The sequence below is a fragment of the Phascolarctos cinereus genome, unplaced genomic scaffold (genome assembly GCF_003287225.1).
Source record: "Phascolarctos cinereus isolate Bilbo 61053 unplaced genomic scaffold, phaCin_HiC Scaffold_5;HRSCAF=322, whole genome shotgun sequence".
NCBI lineage: Eukaryota > Metazoa > Chordata > Mammalia > Diprotodontia > Phascolarctidae > Phascolarctos > Phascolarctos cinereus.
Genome location: NW_027555958.1, coordinates 315,127,642 through 315,151,236, shown reverse-complemented (window position 1 = coordinate 315,151,236; position 23,595 = coordinate 315,127,642). Strand labels below are relative to the sequence as shown.

General features: G+C 40.0%; 2 protein-coding genes across 4 annotated transcripts in view; one reads left to right on the top strand and one right to left on the bottom strand.

Moving 5' to 3' along the window:
• Nucleotides 1-437, bottom strand: part of LPO (lactoperoxidase) — a 34,359-nt gene extending 33,922 nt beyond the window's left edge. Inside the window, exon 1 of one of the 2 annotated variants that reach the window (XM_020991959.2) lies at nt 295-437. The gene's annotated coding sequence lies outside the window, so the exon portion shown is untranslated. The remainder of the gene's footprint in view (nt 1-294) is intronic. The other variant, XM_020991957.2, reaches the window with a different exon arrangement.
• Nucleotides 438-11,304: 10,867 nt separating this feature from the next.
• Nucleotides 11,305-23,595, top strand: part of MKS1 (MKS transition zone complex subunit 1) — a 69,374-nt gene continuing 57,083 nt past the window's right edge. Inside the window, exon 1 of one of the 2 annotated variants that reach the window (XM_078156094.1) lies at nt 11,305-11,554. In XM_078156094.1, the coding sequence (XP_078012220.1) occupies nt 11,452-11,554 (103 nt within the window). In that variant the 5' untranslated portion in view covers nt 11,305-11,451. The remainder of the gene's footprint in view (nt 11,555-23,595) is intronic. The other variant, XM_078156091.1, reaches the window with a different exon arrangement.

The following is a 23,595-nucleotide window of genomic DNA, read 5'->3' as shown; positions in this document are numbered from 1 at the left end:
CCTTGGGCAAGTCACTGCCAAACCTCAATTTCCTTCATCTATCAAATGAAAAGTTTAGATTAGATTGTCTCTAAGGTCCCTTCCAGCTCTAAAGTATTCTGAGTTAAGTCTTAGGTTCAGGGAGCCCTTCATCATTACTTTCTCACTTCTGACCACACCGGAAAGGAGTCCTTATGATGGTCAGAAAATCTCACCTAAGAAAATGCCAGGCCAGGACAAATCCTGAGAAACTGTAGGGAAATATCATTACCATCATTGGAGAAACTAGAAGAAATTAGCATTTAACAGACTTACTTGCCAGCTGTTGTGGACTCCTCAGGCCACGAGGGTGATTGCTGTACTCAGGGAAACCAGACTTTTATACCTTCTGGCAACAGGTACTTTCTTGGAAAAGGCCCAGGAGGAAAGATACAGAGGGGGAGTGGGGGCGTTGGTCTGGCTTGGAGGAGCAGCTCAGGTTCAACAGGAAACACCCAGTGACCCTGGGCAGATGCACGAGGAAATGTGCCAAACTATTAGGGACTGGTTGATGCAATACTATTGACTCCTACTGAAGCAATTCATCATGCTAGCATGTTCAAGGTTAAACACACACACATCCCCATCCCTCCTCAAGGAAGGAGGGGTTAAACTGCATTTTCCCGCTTTTCTTCCAAAGGGGAATTGCTTTTCCAGTTAGTAATGGTTTATTATCTTATGACCATGTCATCATTTTATCTTCCTCCCTCTCACTTTTTTCTTATCTCTCATTGACTTTGCTTAACACATTGCTCAATCCAATAGACTATCCTTCTGTTCCTGAAATACTAAAAATATTGAATGGCAATGGGAAGAACACTGAAAGTCAGGACACCTGGATCAGATAGGAGTCCCTCTTCTGCCACTGACTTGGGCAAATCACATCTTTACTTGGGGCTTTAGTTTCCTCCTTTGTCAAATGAAAGCATTCAGTATGGTATCATAGCTCACCTGTTGGAAGAAGCCATAAAAACAATCTAATCCAACCCTTTCATTTTACCAGATGAAGAAACTGAGGCCCAGAGAGGTGAAGTAATTTTCATTAGGTCAACCAGGTAAGCATCACAGGCAAGATTTGAAAATGCAGGCCTCTGACTCTAGAACCTGTGGTCTTTCCATGCTGTCATGGGGTCTGGCCCAGTTCTTTGATAACTCAGGCCCTCTGACTCCAGAACCTACGGTCTCTCCATTCTGTCATGGGGTCTGACCCAGTTCTAACATCCTATGACTCTATGACTTCTACTGACTGGCCCACTTCAAAAATGAGTTTCTTGGATACCAAATATGGCGGCCAGGTACCCAGCTGTATGCAGCATCCCAAGCATAGTTCTAACCTTATGTACCAGCCAGCATGGTTGAAGCAACTCTATTTTCAAACTGTTGTTTTTCCTTTTACTTGAAGTATCTTAGTACCCCTGCTCTCTCCTCCTTTTTTATTCAAAATGTATGCTCCTCTCACTAGGACAATGATGTCCAGGAGTTAAAGCCAGGCTTATATAAAGAGCACTTCCATAACCCTTCAGTTCCTTTGCCTCAGCTTGTGTTTTATAGCAGGATAAGTCAGTCTAGGCACTGTGTAAATATCTGAACCTTTTAGATATTCTCCAATGTGATGTGTTTTGGTTTTTTCCCCATTCACTGATTCAGTCCTTTCAGGGAGGGAGCCTCTTCCTATAGAAGAAGCGTTTTCTAACTTGGTCAGCTATTTTTGAAAAAACAGAGAATCTGAGCAATCTTGCCTGAGAAACAAAGTTTTTTTCCCCCTCCATAACACCTATGACTTATAAAAATCAAGACGTCAGGCTGCATTATGGAGAACAACAAGAAGGTTCTCTCTAGGAATAAAGCTTGCAAAGATTCATCTTGATAAAAATGTTCAAGATATAAAATGTTGTATTAAAAACTCAATGGGCCTTGGATCATGCTGTATTCCTGCAAGAAGCCGGATCTTTCTAAGAACCAAAGGAAGTAGAGGAATTTCAGCATCTTTTCACCTTCCTCAGTGTGAATTTCAGCTCCATAGGCCTCTGAATGTGGATACTTGTCCTGCTATAGTTCTTATCCATGAGCTTTATAAGTTTATAATTTTGTGAGTTAATCTTTTGTGGTTTATTCTTAGAGAGATGCTGTCCAGGCTCTTTTTTTTGATCGTGGCTTTCAGGGAGATCAATGATTCTTAAATTGTTGCTCCTGGATCTATTTTTCAGGTCAGTTATTTTTCTAACGAGGTATTTTATATTTTCTTCTATTTTTTCATCCTTTTGATTTTGTTTGACTGATTCTTGATGCCTCATAGAGTCATTAGCTTCCACTTGCCCAATTCTAATTTTTAATGAATTGTTTCCTTCTATTAGATTTTGTACCCTCCTTTTCCATTTGGCCAATTCTACTTTTTAAGGAGTTATTTTTTTCAGTCAATTTTTGTCCTTCTTTTTCTGAGCTGTTGACTCTCTCTTTCATACCTTTCATTTATTTTCTCAATTTTTCTTCTATCTCTCTTATTTGACTTTTTTTAATGGCCTCCAGAACTGGACAGAATGCTCCAAATGTGGTCTGCCCAGGTCAGGATAAAAGGAGACTATGTAACTTTTTTTTTTTCTTTTTAAAATTAATTTATTTTTAGTTTTCAGCATTCATTTCCATAAGCTTTTGAGTTTTAAATTTTCTCCTCTTTCCTCCCCAAGATGACGTGCAACCTGATATAGACTCTACATATGTATTCCTATTATATTTTCACATTAATCATGTTTTGTAGAGAAGAATTAGAACCAGTAGGAAGAACCTCTTATTTGACTTTTAAAATCCTTCTTGAGCTCTTCCAAGAAGGCTTTTTGGGCTTGAGGCCTATGCATAGGCCCCTTTGAGGTTTCAGATGTAGGTATATTGACAATGTTGCCCTCTTCTGAGTTGGCGTTTTGATCTTCCCTGTCCCCATGGCATTCTTTTTTGCTTCTTGCTCATCTTGCTTACCTGTTTCCTGGCTTTTAATGTTGAGTTCTGCTTCTGGGGCACAGGGGGCTCTGTCTCAAGCTTCTTGTGCTGGGGGCCAGGGGCCTGGTTACTGGCTTTGTGTGTTGGGGCCTCAGGTGCTGGCAGCTGGAAGTTAAAGGGGTCTGGCAGTTTGCCTGGTGCTCAGCTGGAGTTCTAGTGGTGGTGTCTGGCGTGTGCTGAGGCCTGGTGGGACTTTTCTTCATTTCCCCGGGGCTGTGTTGAAGCACATGGGGGTCTGGCTACTGAAAGATGCCTGCTTGCCCTGGGCTGAACTGGAGCACGTGGAGGTCCAGTTGCTGGAAGACACCTTGCCCTCTCAGGGCTTCACTGAAGCATGGAGAGGTTCTTCAAGCTGGAGTCTGCCTGGGGTCCTATGGGGTCCTGGTGTTGGTGTTTGTCTGCTCCACCACCCTGGTGCTCAGGATCTCCTGCTGGTTTGCTGAGGTGGGACTTATTGCTGGTTTGCTGGGACGACTCCTGTCCTGTAATGCGCTCCCCTTTTACTCAAGTGAAACAGGTCTTTCTTACCAATCCTCCAAATTTCCCCGGTTAAAAGATTGCTTCACTTAGTTTTTCTGCCGGCTCCGATGTTCCAGGATTTTTCCTGGGGTGCTATTTTCTAGTTTTTTCAGAGGTCAATAAGAGAGAGTGACAGCAACTTACTGCTTACTCTACCATCTTGGTTCTCAGACGTTCTATTCTTAGACAGACAGGAGTTGGAATGGATAGTCAATGCTCACTGGCTTTTGAAGTAAATCTAGACCATCCAATGGGGTTGACTGCCTACTCTCAGGTGGTTGAGACTTGTGACAGGACTGTGGAAAACACATAAAAGACAAGATAGAGGTTGAAAATTACACTCAGTTCTGATCACAACTCCGATTGGTTCCAAGATAATTTGGACACATTTATCTTTGGGTTTGACCTTTTCTTAATGAGTGGGGGAGAGGGAGAGGAGGGGAAGGTTACTTGCCAATGGATGTTCTTGTCTTTCTTGTTTTGAGTACATACATGGTATGTATCTGGAGGCTGTTGTGATGAATACATGGATCAACTTTTACTAATATTTAGAATTCCCTGAACTTTCAAGTCTATTTGCTGACATATCATTAATTGTTTATCATGGTATCAGATGATCACAGATGGAGAACTGAAGGGACCTTAGAGATCATCTGCTCTAACCTCATCATTTAACAAAGGGAGAAATTGAAATGTAGAGAAGTGAAGAGAGGTCATAGGATCATAGATTTTAGAAGCTGAGTCTAACCCCTTTATTTTACTTATGAGGAAACTGAGAAACATAATGGTCAAGTGATTTGCCCAGGGTTACAAAGCTAGTAAGTGCCTGAAGTGAGATTATGAATCTGGGTCTTCCAGATTCCAAGTTCAGTGCTCTAACCACCATACTATTACACCTCTAGTGATTTGTCTATGATAGGGATTCTTAACATGTTTGTGGATACCATAGACCTCTTTGGCATTCAGGTGAAACCTATGGACCCGTCTTCAGAATAATTTTTTTTTCACAATTAAAGGAAATACTAAATTTAAGTTGCAGGTTAGTGAAAATAAAGGTGATTTTCCCCCACCTATTTCCACAGACCTGTCCGAATCTGCCCAAAGATCCTTAGAGGTGCATGTACCCAAGGGTAAGAACCCCTGGCCTAAGATTACAAATCATCTGTATCTGTCATTCAGCCAATCACAATTATTTCAGCCAGATTGGCTTAGTGTTGATAAATTCTTCTTGTAACAAAGTGATAACTCTGATGTACCCTAGGAATAGAAGTCATTTGTCATGATATATATCTTGTGTGAACAATTTGAAGGTGGGTGACTCTCTAAAAGGCCCAAGGGAAGGGCCAATTGGAGATGGCCTCTATTGTTAGGATGGCTTGTGTCACTTCTCATAAACTTACTATAGCCTTTGGTAAGGCAAACAGAAGAGGAGAGAGCCAGTGACTCGCACAGAGTGTCCTGAGAGGAAGAAGGCATTGAGGGGATTAAGGCAAGGAAAGAAATAGATGCAGGTCATAGCTTGCCTCAATAAATGTAGACACCAAAGTATGGGAAGCCAGAGACTCTTCCAATCTGTGGAGATTGGAGTTGAGGAACAGGACTTTGGGACAAGTTTAAATGAAGAAGATTTATATACATCAGTGGGACTGATCTCCTCTTTTGTGTGTGTATATGCGTATGTGCATGTATCCATTCTTCTGTGTATTTCTATCTTTCTACATATATATACATATACACACTCACACATATACATACATACATACACACACACCAATCCATTCTTCTGTACTATTATATCTATACATATATACATACACATACATATGTATATATATATATACATAATACATATATATCTTAAACTTCACCTGCCTATAATAAATTATTGTTAAGCCCATGATTGAATCATTTGTCAAATTTTATAATTTCTACCTCTAAAATATCTCACTTTGGCCCATTTTTCCATTCACCTTGTCTTTTCTCTTGTCTCTTGTTTCCTCCTACCTGGGCTATTGCCATGGCTTCTTAATTAGTCTTCTTGACTCAAGTCTCTTCCCATTCCATTCTTCCTCCACACAACTGCCTTAAATACAGGTCTGACTATGTCACTCCCCTACTCAATAAACTTCAGTGGCTCCCACTTGCCTCTAGAAGCAAATATAAACTCTTCTGTATAACTTTTAAAGCTCTTCACAACTTGTGCTAACCTGCCTTTTCAGCTTCATTACTTCCCTTTCTGCTCTATGGTTCAACCATATTGGCTTTCTTTCTGTTGCTCAGTCATGATACTCCACATTCTGACTCAGTGCCACCTATGTCTGTGTAACCCCGCCCTCCCTTTCCCAATCTATTTCTGGAAGCTGTAGGGCTGGAGCTTCCCCCATCCTTTTTTTTTTCTTTTCTCCTTTTTCATGAGGCAATTGGGGTTAAGGGACTTGCCCAGAGCCACACAGCTAGTAAGTGTCAAGTGTCTGAGGCCGGATTTGAACTCAGGTCCTCTTGACTCCAAGACCAGAGATCTATCTGCTGCGCCACCTAATTGCCCCCTACCTATCCCTTTTTACTAAAAAAGCCCCATTTCATTTCTGGATCCATGCACACAGCCAGATTTCAGTGCTAAGGAAAGCTGGTCTCTAAGAGAGGGTTCAGGCTCATCCTTATCATATTCTCTAGTTCATCACATTCCATTGCAGAGAAAATCACTTACAGTTTAGATTTAGATCATGTCTAGGGTTTCCACCAAATGGAAGGAGGAGAGGTAGAAAGGTACTCAATGTACAATGTAAATCAGGTATAGGACACAAAAGAAATGCTTAAAATAAATTCACAAATGCACTTTAAAAAAGACTTAAACATGCAGTTGTAATATATAAGTATTGTTATACTCTTCTAGGAGGTTGATATGTAAAACATCAAAGCATGAAGCCTTTTGTGGGATTGCTCAGTAGGCATTTTACCTTCACCTCACTCTGCACTGCTCCCTCCAGGTCCGTTTCTTCTGGCAAGATAGTCTAAGGGTTGAGCTTATCCTTCTTCCAATTGTTATCGTCTCTAACAAGTCTTGTAGTTGCTAGGGACCTATCCTGAAGTGCAACTGGCACCATTTGAGGACTCTGGAGCTCCTAACCCCTCAAAACCACAAGGTTGCCTCTAAGACTGCTCAGTAACTTAGACTCAGCAAAGAGACACAAAAAGAGGCAGCTAGGAGTCTTAGATCCTGATTGAGGCTTCCTTGGGAGCACATGGACCAAGAATTGAAAGATCATTGATTTAGAGCCAGAAGGAAATCTCAACAATCCAACCTTCTCATTTTACAGATAAGGACACTGAGGTCTGAAGAGGTATGATGATTTGCTTAAGGTCACAGGGATAGTAAATCACAGTCAGTATCTGAACCCATGTATTCCAAATCTGGGGCACTTAGGTGGCACTAGCTGGGCCTACAGTCAGGCAGACTTATCTTCTTGAGTTCAAATCTAGCCTTAGACACTTGCTAGCTGTGTGAGTCACTTGACTCTGTTTGCCTCCATTTCCTCATCTGTCAAATGAGCTGGAGAAGGAAATGGCAAACCACTTCACTATCTCTGCCAAAAAAAAAAACCCAAACCGAAAACAAAACCCAAAGGGGGTCATGAAAAGTCAGACATGACTGATAATGACTGAACAACAAATTCCAAATCTAGCACTCTTTCTACTTTACCATCCAAATCCAGTGATTTTTTTCAGTCTTCTTCCTCCTTGCTCTCTGCAGAGCACTTCCTGTTGATGGATTCTGTCCTCCATAACTTCAGGTACACTGTTGTTGGTGGTTTGTTTCTTAAATTGGTTTTTCTCCCACCCTTCTAATTACTCCCCTGTATTCTTTACTGGCTCTGTATACCTCTCTCAGTTCCCTTGATGGAGGTATTCCTCCAGTCTGTCTTTCTGTTCTTTCTCCACACTTTCTCCCTGAACAAACTTATCCTCTCCCATGGCTTCAACTTCCACTTCCAAGTAAATCGCTTCCATATCAATATCTCCAGCTTTGAACTCTCTTCCAACCTTCATACCCACATTCTTCAGCTGTCTAAAAGTCATTTCCACCTGGCCATCCCATTAGCACCTCCAACTCAACACATCCAAAACCAGTCGTATTATCTTTTTCTTTAAACCTTCCCTTCATTCTGACTTTTTATCAGTTACTACCATTCACCTATCCCCTCATGTTTAAGACCTTGGTATGATCTTTGATTCTTTCCTTTTCTCTTACTTCTTATATTTAACTAGTTACATAGAACAAGTCTTCTTAATTTTGTCTCACAATCATGCCTTGCAGCTCTCCACTCCTCTCTGTTGCCACCTTTCTGCCTGACTTATTATGACAGTTTCCTAACAGCTCTGCTTTCCTCTGCTCTTTCCCCTCTATAATCCAATTTTCATACCATTGCAAACATGCATGTGTGGTTGTAAGATCACAGGATGATAGATTTTGAGTTGGAAGGGGTCTGAGCAATCAAGTAAATCAAGCCTCTCATTTTACAGATGAGGAAATTGAGACCCAGAAACCTTAAGTGACTTGAATAAGTTTATACACCTAGTAGAGCTGGGATTCGAAGCCAGGTCCTCTGGCTCTAAATTCATTATTTTTTTTTTTTACATCAAATTGCATGTGACTCAGCTCAAAAATCTTCACTGGCTCCCTCTTGCCTACAGTTCAAATTTCTTTGTCTATAATTGTCTATAATTTGGTGCTATCCAAACCATCCAGCTTTACTTTACATTATTTATTCCTCTCCACATTACCCCTAGCTAACCTGGACTTCTCTCTTTTCCCTGAACATGCCCTCAGTTCCCTTATCCCTGTTCCATTGTTCCCTATATGAAGATTAGATAATCTCTAAAGTCCTTTCTAGCTTTAATGATCTATGATTCTATGAATTGGATACCTTCTCTCTTCTTCTTTGCCTATTTAGTATCTATCTATTCTGTAAAGTCCAACTCAGTCCTTCTCCAGGAAGCTTTCTTTGATCTATTTTGTCAGTAACAATCTTTTCTCTTGGGCTTCGTATTACACTTCTATCATATTAGCTTCAATAGCCTCTCCTATGGAGACTATAGGTATTTTTACTTGGGTAATTTGTTGTTGTTTGTGCTTCATTTCTCAAAGAGGATCATGACCTCAGGAAGAAGATGTCATGACTTGCAAGTGAATTAGATTTAAGTGAGAGAGGGCTGTGCAGATCACCAGCTTCACTTTCTTCCCTAGATTCATCAGGATCTGATGGCTAGATACAGATCAGGATGGCTAGAGATGGCCCTCAGTTAGGCATCTTAAAGTAAGTACTAAAGTATCTTACTTAAAGTAAGATACTATAGATATCTTAAAGAGGCAATGAACTCTTGAGAGTTTGACAGTTTGCTGTTCTGGAGGATTGTCTTTTTTTCCCCTCTTCATGTGGCTGAAAGGAGACTGAGTGAGATACAGAGAGAAAGAGGATGAAAAGAACTTCTTTCCTCAAAGAATTGTTTTAACTTTTATCTGGTGAAGAAACATTAAAAAATTCTTAAAAGGCTTTGGCCGCTATCTTGAAAAAGCTGAATGGAGGGACTGGGTTCTAGAAGTGAGGAGAAGTCAAGAGTAGTGTTTAATAGCTAACTCTGACTGTTATCTTTCTTACAGCTGAAATATTGTTAATAATGATTTATGTCCTTTTATTCTTTATTACACTGCTAATAAATTGTATAACTAACTAATAACTTGATGCTTATTTAAATCTAGGAAATTCGGGTTTGTATATAGAGAAAAATAATTAGAAGGAAGAGGCTTCTTCAGTCTGTTAAATAAATAACATTTAATAGCCTGGAGTGGCAGTGAATTGGTTAGTGAATTCACAATCTTAGTGATTAATAGGGAAATATACAAACATATCTGAGAATTATTTCAGAACTTTGGCTGGTGAATATGAATAACGAAAAGAGACTACTACCAGGCAGAGAGGAGTGATCATCCCATCAAGGCTACATGTGGGTCAATTCACCCTAAAACCTTTGCTATATATATTTTTTGCGCTTCTCTATTTCATTTTAATGAATCTGTTTTCTCATTGATGTGGTCACTTTCTATAATGGTGCAAATTGCAACCTATCCATATTTTCTCATTCTTTGAGACTCTTGTCCATATCCTTCCATAAGTATTCCACAGGTAATGGTTCCCTGATGCATTTATCATGTGGTGAATTATAAATGTCTATGCTTAGGTTTTCTACCCTTATTCTGTGAGGGGAGAGGCTGTGTCTTAGTCTTACTCTCCCCCCAGCACCTAGTATAGTGCTCTATACACAGTAGGTAGTTAATAAATAATCATTAGGTTGAATCTTCTTAATTGAATCACTGATAGGAAGTTGCTTCATTGTTGTGATTATTTTACTACTTCGATGGCTCTATGAGCTCAAAGATATGGGTACTCCCTTAAGTGAAGATCATAACCTATCCATGCCTGACCATCACATATGACCCATGTCCATATCTTTGCAGATGCCACCATAACTGCTGGAAAATTGTAGTATCTGTTCTCTCTCTTTCCTTTCTATCGTACCCACTCCTTGTCTCTAGAACACAAGGAAGAAGGGAAGGGAATAAGCATTTGCTAAATACCTACTAGGTGTAAGGCATTGTGCGAAGTGCTTTACAAATATTATCTCATTTGATTCTTACAACAACTCTGAGAGATAGGTGATATTATCTCCATTTTACAGTTGAGGAAACTGAAGCAGACAGAGGTAAAGTGACTTGCCCAAGATCACACAACTAGTACTTGTCGGAAGTCAGATTTCAGCCTAGGTCTTCCCAACTACAGCCCTCTATCTACTATGACACAAATACACAAGAGTAAATTTTTCTAGAGTTTATTTACAAGGATAAAGAGAAGACAAAGTTTCATATATAATCCACTAGGGTAAGATCATTAGAAGTTCGAGTAGAAAAACAAAAAACAAATGCGCTGAGATGATTACTTGAATAGAGTCCCAGTTTTCATGGTCCTGAAACTTCCTAAGCTATTTTTTCCCAGATATAGTTCTCTAGGCTTCACTTGACTTCATTCTCTCTTGGCCAGGTGAACTATACCACAACATCCTGGTCCCTTGTGATTCCAGAAAAGAAGCCCTTATTCCTAGTTTAAGAGGGGTGGGGAACCTGTAGCCTTGAGGCCATACGTGTCCCTCTAGGTCTTCAAGTGTGGCCCTTTGACTGAATCCAAGTTGTGGCCTCGAGGCCACAGGTTCTCCACCCCTGGTTTAGAACATCTCAAGGCTGATTTGAGAGTCACCTGTCTGGGTGCTCTGCATCAAACTCCTTGGTCCATTCTACAATCCTGACCTAACTCCCAAAACAAACTTGGTTACATCTCCCCTTCAGTATACCTGAGGGGTCAAGAAAGTCTTATCTAATGCCAACAACCTAAGTCTCCATTCTAGTGTATTGATCCCATTGTTAATGACCAGTGATTAATGCCTGCATTTCATTTAAACAATCAACATCGATTAGATTTACAAAGGGATATTTACTTCAAGGCTATAGCCAGAACAGAAATACAAATATTTTCCCTCCAACACTTGAGATCACATTCTCTCTTAAGCCACCTCGTCCCTATGAGAGTATACTTGAAGTTAATGCAGTTTCTGCACAGAATTCACCCTATCAGATTCATTTCCAAATGTAGTATAACTGCTGGGTGAGTCTTCAGCTCATCCACCACTGGGCTGGGTCATTCATCGGGGCCTCAGTGTTGGTTGCAAAACCGCTTCCTGATCTTTACCAGCTTGCCAAAGTGACATTTGGAAACTCACAAGATCACAGCTGTCTCCAGCACTGCTTCACCTAAACATAGGACAGCACAAATGTGAAGAGACAAAGAACAGAGGCCTCCATTCACCACCAGTCAGATGTTGGTCTTGGAAGAGGAGGACCCAAGGCCTTCCCACTCGCTGTCACCAGAATGTAGCCCCGAAGAAGCAGAGGCAAAGAGCAAGACACTGGCTTTGGCAGGTTGGTGCCTTTTGGATTCTCCTACTTCTGGCTATGCAACAGTCTGTCTCTTCATCAATTGCTTAGCGGTCTGGAATGAGTTACAGAATGTCTGTGTATATTCCAAATCAAGGACCAGGGCACTACCTAACATGTCATCATGCCTTTCTGAAAGCAGGCTCCCCAACCCCTTTTATGTGGGGGCTTGCTTTAGTCAAGGACTCTGTATCTCAGTATCATCAGCTCCCCACTCCCCACCCTCCACCCTATAATTATATTTAGCTTGCTCTTATCCAATTAGTAAGCCTCCTGATCACATGACAGTCTTCATAATTGATTCATCCACATTCCAATTTAGTCATTGACAGTATCTCTTGTCCTCTCCTCTCTTCTCTTCTCCTCTCCCCTCCAATCTGACTAAGGTAAAATCAAGGAAACAGCTAGAAACAGGTCATCCTCTCCTTTTTCAGATACCTTAAGAAGCAATCCCTCAATGCCCTAAAAAACATGTTGCTTCCACCACAAGCCTCCTCAATGCATCGTTGGTCTAATAATAATTAATATTCATATAGCACTTGCTACGTGCCGGGCGTTGAGCTAAGAATTTTTCAATTGTTGCCTGACTTGATGATCATAACAACCCTGGGAGGTAGGTTTCTTTATCCTCATTTTACAGATTCAGCAACTAAGGTTAAGTGACTTGCCCAAGGTCACACAGCTAGTAAGTATCTGAGGCTAGATTTGAACTCAAGTCTTCCTGACTCCACCTAGCTAACTCTAGGCTAAACCAGCTGCTCTTTCCATCTTTGTATTCTTCAGTGCTACCTCCATTTTTTCATGGAATATATCAGAAACTTTGATGTTAGAATCCAAATTGTGGTAACTCCATTGACATTGATGGAGAAGAGTTTGTTGTACTAATCTTTACTGATCTTTTCCATTTTTTTTTTATCTGTTTGTTGTCCATCCATTTCCATCCTTAAATGAGCTTAAGATGTATGGCAAAAAACAAAAACAAAAAACTACTCCAACCCACTAGATTTGGACTCAGAGATGCCAGGTTCAAATCCTGGGTCCACCACTTATTAATTGTGTGACCTTGGAAAATTCATACAATTTTTCTGTGCTTTTTCACATACTGTCTTCACCATGTTCTCCATTCCTTTATTGCCTCTACCACTTAGAATCCTTAGTTTTTCTCAGAGCTCAGTTCAAGCACCGCCTTCTTCATGAGGCCTCAGACCCACCACCTGCTAGTGCTTCTACCCTACAAGTTTCTTTGTATTTTTTTTATGTATGCATGTAGTTTTCCTCAATACATAAAAAGTAAATTTCCTGAGGGTAGAGATGTTTCTGATTCACAGTAGCCTGTTAATAAATGATTGTTGATTGATTTACCTATTCTCCTTGGGTTTCATTTTACCCTTCTGTAAAACGATCAATTAGACTACCTAACTTAAAAAATCCCTTCATCTCAAAATCTATTATCCTATGAGTTTACTTACCTGAGTCACCAAGCTTTCTGAAAACAAGTTTTGCCCTTCTTTGCTTTCTGCCTCAAATAATCTTCCACCATCTTCCTTCATAAGATTGTATAAAGATGTTGACATTCTAAATGGATGTTCTCTTGGCTGTCATATCTCTTCCCCTGGCTTTATTATAATCGATAATGTACAATACAATGGAAAGACGGTTTTTGAAGAATATCAAATTTATGAAGAGGGATGTTGTAAGAATTTAACCAGGTCTGAGAGGTTGTTTTTTTTTTTTAAACAAGAAACACCCTTTAAAGCAAGATGCAGATAGAACCTTCACCTGGTCAAAAAATATAGTGGTACCCAAAGCAAGTTTTGTTATTAATTGGCAATTAATTGGTAACTAATTGTTAATGCTAACTTTTTTAGAGCACTTAGACTGGGCAATGGTATCCTTTTCTTTTGTCCTTTTTTAGGTGTAGGAAATGTATCCAGCTTATCTTGCAAATTTTCCAGTTTATTTCAGAGCTGGGCCTTCTTTACTAGTCCTTTCCCAGGCTCAACCTGCTCATTCCACTTGACCAGCTTTTTCTTGCCTGCTTAGAGATTATTTCTTTGGGAGAGTGACTCAGAATACCAAACAAATTAATCTTTTGTCCTGAAGGTGTGGATCTGTGACAATATTTACCCCTCTTTCAGCTTTGATTAACTTCTTGGGATTCTATAGTGGTTTGTTTGGAGTCTGAGGAGGTATCAAGATCTTCCACTTTAAGAGGCCTCTAACCTGTAAACTCTGGCAGGGTGCAGATCCCGGAAAATTGATAGAAAGGTGTCAGTGAGCAAAAGTGTCCTAGAAGTAAAGAACATGCTAAAATTTCCTTTAAGAGCAAGGAAGATTTATAGGAGAGGAAAGAAAAGTGCTTGGGATGATTTAATGGTGGTTCCATCAGGAGCTAGTTAAATAGGAGACAGTGAGGTACAGTGACTCTGCAATGAAAAAACCTGCATTCAAATCCTACTTCTGACACTATCTGTCAGATACTACCCATGGGCAAGTCATTTACCTTCCCCAGCTCTTAGTTTCCTCATCTGTAAAATGAAAGAACTTGGAACTAAAAAAAATTTAAATGAATGTTAAAATAAATAAATAATAAGTTTTTTTTAAAAGAAAAATTGAGAACCTATGTACAAAAGTACTTTTATAGCAGCTTTTTTGTGGTGCCAAAGAATTGGAACCTGAGAGAATGTCCATCAATTGAGGAATGGGGGAATAAATTGTGTTATATGAATGTGATGGAATGCTATTATGTTGTAAGAAATGATGAAGGGAATTGTTTTGGAAAAACCCGGAAAGACTTGTATGAACTGAAGAAAAGTGAAGTGAGCAGAACCAGGAGAACAATTTATACAATAACAGCAATATTGTAAAGATAATCAGTTTAAAAAAACTTAGTAGAGGCAGCTAGGTGGTGCAGTGGATAGAGCACCGGCCCTGGATTCAGGAGGACCTGAGTTCAAATCTGGCCTCAGACACATAACACTTTACAAAGGAAAGAGTAAAAAAAAAAGACTTAGTAACCCTGATTAACACAATGACCACCACAGTTCCAAAGGACTCATGATGAAACGTGCTATCTACCTCCAGATAGTGAGCTCACAGTACAGATTTAAGTACTTTTTTCCTCTTTCTCACTTTTTCTTGCTTTTTGGGGGGAGATGGAGTGGGGAAGGGATGTCTAATGTGGAAATTTGTTCTGAATGACTATACATATTTGTAATGGGTTTTTATTTTTCTTATTTTCTCATTAAATAGGGGAGCAGGGGGAGGAGAGAGAGGGAAGGAATTTGGAATTTTAAATAAAATTGAATTTAAGAAAATTAATGAGAATCATTGCCCCAAGAGCTTTTGCTTTTGTGGATCTTATTTATCAATATTTACCATATTAGAAATTAAAATGTTTTAATATCATTATGAAAATAGTTTTGATTTCAAGGATCCCCCGTATAGGAAGGAATTAAGAACCTTCAGGGTTCTCCAGACCACACATTGAGAACTGCTGACCTAAGGAATGCGCAAAGAAAAGAATGATTTCACCACTGGATACAGCTTCTAACTATAGAACACAAGGAAAATGAAAGGTGACTAAGAATGATCAGTGGCGAAAATGTATCCTTGTGTAAAGGGGTCTACAACGCAAGGTGTGCGCTCGCTCTCTCTCTCTCTCTCTCTCTGTCCTTCCCTCCCTCCTTTTTTTCCTTCTCTTTCCCCCTCCTATTTCTTGTTACATATTTTTTCCTCTTTTCTCTGTTTCTAATGTCCCATTAACAGTTTTTTCATCACAGTGGATCTTTGCTTTTCTTTCTGCTCATTCAAATCTGTAATGATTACCAAAAACTTTTCCCTTCTACAAACAACTCAAAGACATCTGCTTTTTCTTTTCTAGGGGTGGGAGGGGGGGTGGGGGGTGGGGACAGGAATGTGAATGGGGTGTGGCAAAGCTAAGAAAAGGATCAAATCTCCAAGCAGAAATATTTTTGGCAGACTTAGAGACAGGGTTAGAGAGTTGGCCAACCAGGGAGATGAAAGCCAAATATAATTGTATGTCATAGTAAAAACAAGATTTAAATTAAACCCTTTAGAGTTGTCGCTATTATTATTACATTCCAAATCCTGCCTGGGGAGGCTGGAGGCAAAAGGCTTGGGTCAAGCTGGAGCCAATAGGAAACTGGGAAGGAGAGGGGTGACCACAGAGGACTTGGCCTTAATGCTTGAGGTGAAATGAGAGTTCCTTTCCAAACTCTACTCTTCCTGTGAAAAGACTATAGCAGAGAAGGAAAGGAAGTCTGGGCTCCTGATAACAAGGTCCCATCTGTTCCCCAAACTTGACATGCCATCTCCCGCCTCCTTATATTTTCATGGGCTGTGTCTGCTCTGCTTCCCAAGCTTAGAGTATGCACTCCTTCTTCATACCAGCCTTTCAAGACCCTTATCTACCCCGACACTCAACTAAGATGCCACGTGCTCAGGGTGTCCCTTTGTTAATAATACAGCGCTTTAAGGTTTACAAAGCGCATTAGAAGTATGATCTCATTATATATTTGCCACAATCCTGGGAAGCAAGTGCTGTTATCATCCCCATTTTACAGATGAGGAAACTGAGGCAGACAGAGGTTACATGACTTGCCCAGGGTCACACAGCTACCAAATGTCTGAGATCACATTTGAACTCAGATCTTCCTGATTCTAGGTCCAGGGCTCTATCCACTTATTGAGAATGTTCTCCCTCCCATCTAATTTTCTTGGAGCATTTTGTCTGAATCTCCTCTTTGCCCTCATCTTCTCTTATATTCACTTATATATAGCTTTTATTTCTCCCCAACTCCCCTAAATCCACCTCTTCATCCTATTATAGAATATAAGCTTTCGGGCAGGGTCTGTGCCATTTTTTTTTGTCTTTGCATCCCCAATGCTTTACAAAGTAGCCTGCACATAGCTAGAACTACTATGTGCAGGCACAATATGTTGGTTGCATAAATGCTGTTTGAATTTACTTGATTTGTGTGCTTTGAGAGGACTTCACAGAGAAGACACATGGGGCTCCCAACCTCAATTTATGCACACATATATGTGTGATATGTACATGCATATGTGTGTATACATACACATATATATGTTTATGTAACAATGACACCTATCCAATGCTGGGTCCCAGGGGGTGGGGCACTCATTCTCTTCCTCCACACTGAGGGTCCTTAGCTCTGGAACACAAACTGAGCTCAGTCTTGCTCGAAAGGAGTCAGTCTCTTTTTATCATATTTTTTGACTTTTTATACTTGTGCCGCAGAGCCCCAGTGGAAATTACTGAAAGTTTATATTTGCTCACATCTCAGGTGTTCCCAAAAGGGTTAGTGGAAGGGTACTCAATGAGCAGGGTAGAGGAGATATAGGGCAGCTATTTATTTCCTCAACACAAAAGAAATGCTATAATACAAGATTCCAAAGCAGTCATTGCCAAAGACTTAAAAGAGGAGACAGTATACCATAGCACCTATTATGTTCTCTCAGGAGATTCATATTTAAATCCTAGAACATAAATAAGATGAAAGGTAACTAAGACTGATCAGTGGCAAAAATAGATCCTTGAGCTATTTGAGATCCAAGGTGGAAGGTTCTTTCTCTCTTCTCTCTATTCCTCCTCTCCCTCCCTCCTACTTTGCCCTGTCCCGCCTTCCTCCCCTCCCCCACCCCACACCCTGGGCATCCCATTGAGCTCTCGCTTTCATTACTGCTTAATGCCTGCTTCTTATTTTTTCTTTTTTTTCTCCATTTCTAATCTCTCACTAACCTTTTTTTCTTCCCAATATATCTTCACTTTTCCTTCTCATGCAAATCTAAAACATAAAAATCATAAAACATCATTAAAAATCTCAAATCATAAAACATCAAAGCATGAATGGTTTCTTTTTTTAAAATTCATTTTTTAAAAAAATTTCTGTTCCAAATTCTTCCCCTCCCTCAGCCATTGAGAAAACAGGAAAAGCAAACCTGATTACAGATATGTATAGTCTAGCAAAACAAACTCCCGAATTAGCCATGCCCAAAGGAAAAAAGTATGCTTCAGTCTAAACTCTGAGCCTATCAACTGTCTCTCTGGAGATAGAAAATATACATGAATCATTTCATAACGTTACAAAGCAACCATTTCAACTTCATTTTTCCTCCATGAGGGCAAACAACTTCAAGGGCTGTGTCTTTTGGCACTCTTAGGGAGGACTTAGGTTCATCCTTTTCTGAGAAGTGCTCTAGCAGGTGTAGAGTATGTATCACATGGTAGAGCTGGCACCAGCTGAGGAACCCAGGAGTCTCTGACTTCTCAAAATCACGTGGCTGCCTCTGAGGTTGAAAGTGTTCATCTCAGGGCTGCTGCTTGGCTACTTGCGTCCAGGAAAGAAACATGAAACAAAAGAGGCAGTCAGGTCTTTGAGATCTAATTTCAGGCTCAAGATGGTCAGCAGGCAGCCACGTGTGATCACTTTGCCGTTTCTGCCCAGGTTGGGGAGAGAAAGTCCATCTTTCTTCAACCCTTCATGTTCCAAAAATTTGAAGGAAAACAAAGCAAGAGAGAGAAACAGAGACAAAGACAGAGAGAGACAGAAGCAGAGGCAGAGAGACATAGAGAGAGACTAACAGAGAGAGAGAGACATACACATAAAGAAACAGAGACAGAACGAGAGGCAAATGGAAAGACAGAGTCAGAGACAGAGGCAGAAGAAGAGAGACAGAGACAGACAGAGAAGCCAACAGAGAGAAACAGAGATAGAGACTGCCAAAGACAGAGAGACAAAGAGAAAGAAGCTGGGGGGAGAGAGAAGGACTATGGAGTGGACACCTCTTTTTTGGTTTAGCAATCTAGGATAGATGAGAGGATCTCAATGCAGACATTCTTTGCTGTAATCACAGGACCAAGGGATTAAAGAAGGAAATTATTTCTTCATCTCAAAACACTCAGGTCCTTCAGCACTGAGACGCATGTGGTAGGCTGGAAGAAGCCTGAACAGCTCGGCATATGTTCTTTGGGATGGCCCTTAAAGTCACATTCCCATAAATGTTCACATTGTAGGAATTTGACTACAGTATACTCTATAAATTGGTGTACTCCAATCCAACCATATATATATATCTGTGTATATAGTGTATTCAGTACACATACATGTGTGTATAGATATGAATATCCATACATACACATTCATTTTATATTATATATATATATATATGTATATATATATATATATTTGTATATACACATATATATAGCAATATAGGGGTAAAAGTACTATATTAGAAGCCAGGTGATCAGGTTTCTAGTTCTGGTTCTGTCATTTACTAGCTGTGTGAAAGAAGATAAATGACTCATTTTCTTCAATAGGTGTAATGAACCCTACCTATTGGAGGAAGAGGTGAAATGGAGGCAATTAGCTCCAATGCTAGTCTTTCTCTAATCAGAAAGAAGGGAAGGAATAAGCTGAGGTGCTTTCATCATTCTTTTGTTGAAGTGGAGAACTATGGGTGTGGAATGTTGCATATACTATCAGACTTATCTACCATGTTAGTGGCTTTTGTTTACCTGTCTCATTGGGTGGGTGAGAGGTGGAGAAAACAAGAAATTGTTGTGATATAAAAGCAAGAGGCTTCTATCTATCTATCCATCTATCTATCTATTTTAATGAAAGTACTCTTTAGGAGAAGGGAGAAAATTTCTGTTCTACCATCATTCTTCTAGTCACTTAGACTCAAAAATCTTACTTCTCTCTCCTCCACATTCATCTAGTCACCAAGCTCTATTTATTCTTTCTTCACGTCTCTTGCATCTTCTTTCATTCCATTCCTACTGACATCTCCATAGTCTCTGCTGTCATTACTACAAGCTTACATGAAAGCAATACTGTTTTAGCTGGTCCCCCTTCCCCTATTTTCTGTCCCTTCTAGTCCATCCTCTATACCATATAAATTTTCCTTAACACAATTTTGCATATATTATCACCTCTATCCTTTGTTCAAAATTCCTCACTGGCTTCACATTGTCTACGGGATAAGATCCAAACATTTTAGTCTAGTATTCAGTATCCTCCATGAAAATCTCTTCCCCTTTGCCTTCTGTCACTTTTCTATGCCAGCCCTTTTCTGTACTTTTCTCTTAGACCTCTGTTTCAACAGAGGTGTACTCATTGTTCCCTGAATCCTCCATGCCCATTCTTGCCTCCATGATTTTGTTCAACCATTCCCCACTCCCATCCCCTTCTAGCTGAAATGCCATTCCTCTTTACTAGCTCAAGACTTGCATTGTTCTTTAAGGCTCGTTTCCTTCAGGAAGATTTCCTCCACCATCCCAGGGACTGGTGATCATTCCTTCCTCTATCATTTATTATCTGTCCTATTTTGGGAAGGGGGGCACTTAACACATACTGTGTTGTATATTTACTTCTATTTTTGTTCTGTCTTCTCAAGTATACTGGAAACTCCTCAAAGGTAAGAACCATGTTTTATGCTACTTTGAGTCATCAGTGCATACTGTATAGTTGTTGATTGATATTTGTTGCTGCTCCTGCTGGTAGTGGAGGAGGAGGAAGAGGGTGAAGAGGAGGAGGAGGAGGAGGAGGGGAGGAGGAGAAGGAGGGGAGGAGGCGGAGGAGAAGGAGAAGGCAAGGAGGAGGAGGAGGAGGAGAAGAAGAAGAAGAAGAAAGGGAGGGGGAGGAGGAAGAGGAGGAGAAGAGGAGAAAGAGGAAAAAAAAACCCTTGAAGATATTCTTGGAAGTCATTTTATAAACTAATTGAGATGCTTTGGCTATGCAAAATACAAAAAAAAACCCCTTCAGTTTTGTTTTTTCTCCTTTTTCTCTGTTTTATAATCATTGGCTTAAAATTCCTTAACACAGATGAGCTGTGGAGTAGGGAACACTGAGAGTCAGGGAAGGGTGAGGGCCATGTCAGGTCCTTGACAGTAGGGATTTTTTTCATTCTTTGATTTTGTATGCCCAGCACTTAGCCCATAGTTGCTGTTTAATATGTGCCTGTTGATTAATTGATCAGAAACTCCATTAGGTCATAGGTTGGGAGACACTGCTTTAGACATTTCTGATGGTCCTTTGGGAACCCCAAGGTGACAGGATGACAAATATTTCCTGGATGACCCAACAACTCCAGCTGCTTCAGAACCTATCATTTCCCGACTAATCTCACACAATCTTAGGTCTCTACATCGGAGCAAAGTCCTAGTCCCTGTGGCTCTGGGGAAGGCATTACAGGAAGCCAGTTCCGTACTGACTAACCTCCATATTGCAGTTACTGTTGAGTCCAGGATGTGTGTTTTAAACCTGAACTTACTGTAAGTGGTTGAATTATCATTTCTTTCTGGCTGAATGCCAAGGGCTCCACCCTGCTTGTCTCTGTGCCACAAGGCAAACTGATGTTTTGTGAACTTGTTGGAATGGGGTGAGGCACTAATGTGCTTCCGCCTCTCTCCATTTCCCTCCATACACCATGTAGTCAAAGAATTGCAGAATTGGAAGGGACATTGGACAGGCTCATAGATTTAGAGCTATAAGGAATCTTAGACACCACTTAATCCAACTTCCTTATTTTATAGAGGAGGGAATGGATGCCCGTGAAGGTAAAATTGCTTGCCCAAGTTCACTTAGGTAGGAGGGGTCTGATTGGGATTTGAACCCAGGTTTGAAAGCAGAGTGAGTTTTCTTCCCAATACACGACATTGTCTCCTGTCTACTAGTCCATTCCTTAGCTTGGGTGTGATTGGAAGTAGCCACTCATTCTCAAAGTGATAGGGAGGGAAGAGGTTTGGGGGAACCAGTAGTGAGAAAAAAATGTCACAGCCATGCTGGCTTCTTTTCCTTTTCTGTCCTTGCACAGGAGTGTGAGCAGTCTTTGTAATGTTTTCTTCATCTTGAGGTATAAGAACTTGCCCTGGAAATCCATCAAGTTCCTTGTTATACATTCAATTTCATTCCTTGGTCTCTTGGGTACCCTCAGTACATTCTGTATGGACATGTGATGACGGCTCCTGAGGGAGGTCTTGATGATAGTGGCAGCGATCTACTATTGCACATGACTGTATAGTGATTTATAGTTTATAAAAATGCTTCACAGACATTATCTCATTTGAACCTCATAACAACTCTGGCACGTATGTAAGATGGCTTTCATGACCCTCATTTTGTAGAACAGGAAACCAATGTTTTGACCAATGAAATGACTTGGCCAAGAACACAAAATAGTAAGTGGCAGAGCCAAGGCTTGAATCCATATTTTTCAATGTTAACTTGAATGATTTCTCCACTTTAACTCTTCCTCTCTGGGGAAGCTGATTTTTCCCATCAGCTCAGAATTTGATTCCAAGAATGGAAAGTTTCTTGAAACCACTAGCCTCAAGTGATGAGATATTTATACAAACTAAAAATAGCTGATATTTATGTGATAGTTTATATAAATTATAGTCATTGTTTATATTTTACATCTAACTCATACACTCAGGCAGCTAGGTGGCACAGTGGATAGTATGTTAGACTTGGAATCAGGAAAACTCATCTTCCCGAGTTCAAATCCAACCTCACTTACTAGCTGTGTGACCCTGGGCAAGTCACTTAACCCCGTTTGCCTCAGTTTCCTCATCTGTAAAATGAGCAGGAGAAGGAAATGGCAAACCACTCTAGTATCTTTGCCAAGAAAACCCCAAATTAAGTCACAAAGAATCAGACACAACTGAAAAACAACTGAACAACAACAATATATACTTGGATACTTCCACAATCCTTTAGTATGGGGACTGAGGCAGGTTGTAGCTTCTCTACTCAGCAAATGGTTTTAGAGAGGACATTTTTTAGTACAGAGTGTCAAACTCCTAATAATAAAGATTAGCACATGCTCTGCACCTCATAATCTTTAAGAATTGCCTGGGACACTGAGAGATACTTTTCAGAAAGTTACCTTGGCCTAAGTAACCATCCATAGCCAACCCAGTGCTAAGCTTCTTTCTTAAAAATTTAGCTTGTCTGGTCCTCAGATGATATACTTAGAGTTGGTTACTGGGCCATAATCAAAGTTTTTCCATCTTGGCTCCATTAGTACAACCTTTGAGAACCCAGAGTCACCAGAAGAAAATTTTAGTGGAAGACATATATATGTTTGTGTCTATAACTATTACTGTGTATATACATACACACACATATATATCAGGACCATACATGTATGAATGCATATACATACTTGTGAGTACATATATAAGGACTGCCCATCATATGAAGAAGACTTTAGAGGAATACATATATGTGTATTATGCATGTATATATGAGGATCACACACATGTATACACATACACATGTGTATATATGATGGATGATTGCCCATCATATAAGGATCAAACTAGATACAGAAAAATAAACAAATATGTATATATTATATGTATCTATGTACACAATACATATATATATACACAATACAGGTTGGCATTTTCTTTATAATTTATAGGCATAGATTACTGCCTGGAACACTGAGAGGTTAAATGACTTGTCAGGGTCACATAATATATCAGAAGTGCTATTTGAACCTAGTCTTCCTCATTCTGAGGTTGCCTGAGGTTAAAGTTTGATAACTTCACTGAGACTTTTGGGACACCCTGTATGTTTACTACAGATTATGACTTTATAATATAGTAATAATTATATTACATTGTACTTTTCTTACAACAATCTGAGGTAGGTAGAAAAAGGGCAGCTAAGTGGCTTAGTGGATAGAACTCCAGGCCTGGAGTCAGGGACACTCCTCTTCCTGAGTTCAAATCTGGCTTCAGATTCTTGTTGTCTATGTGACTCTGGGCAAATTAATTAATCCTGTTTGACTCAGTTTCCTCATATGTAAAAATGAGCTGGAAAAGGAAATGGCAAATCACCTCAGTATCTTTGCCAAGAAAACTCCAAATGGAGCGATAAAGAGTTGGATGTGACTAAACAGCTAAAGGCATTATTAGGATGCGAAGGAAAATGGAAGCCTTCCCTTTCCATTAGCTAAATTCCTGT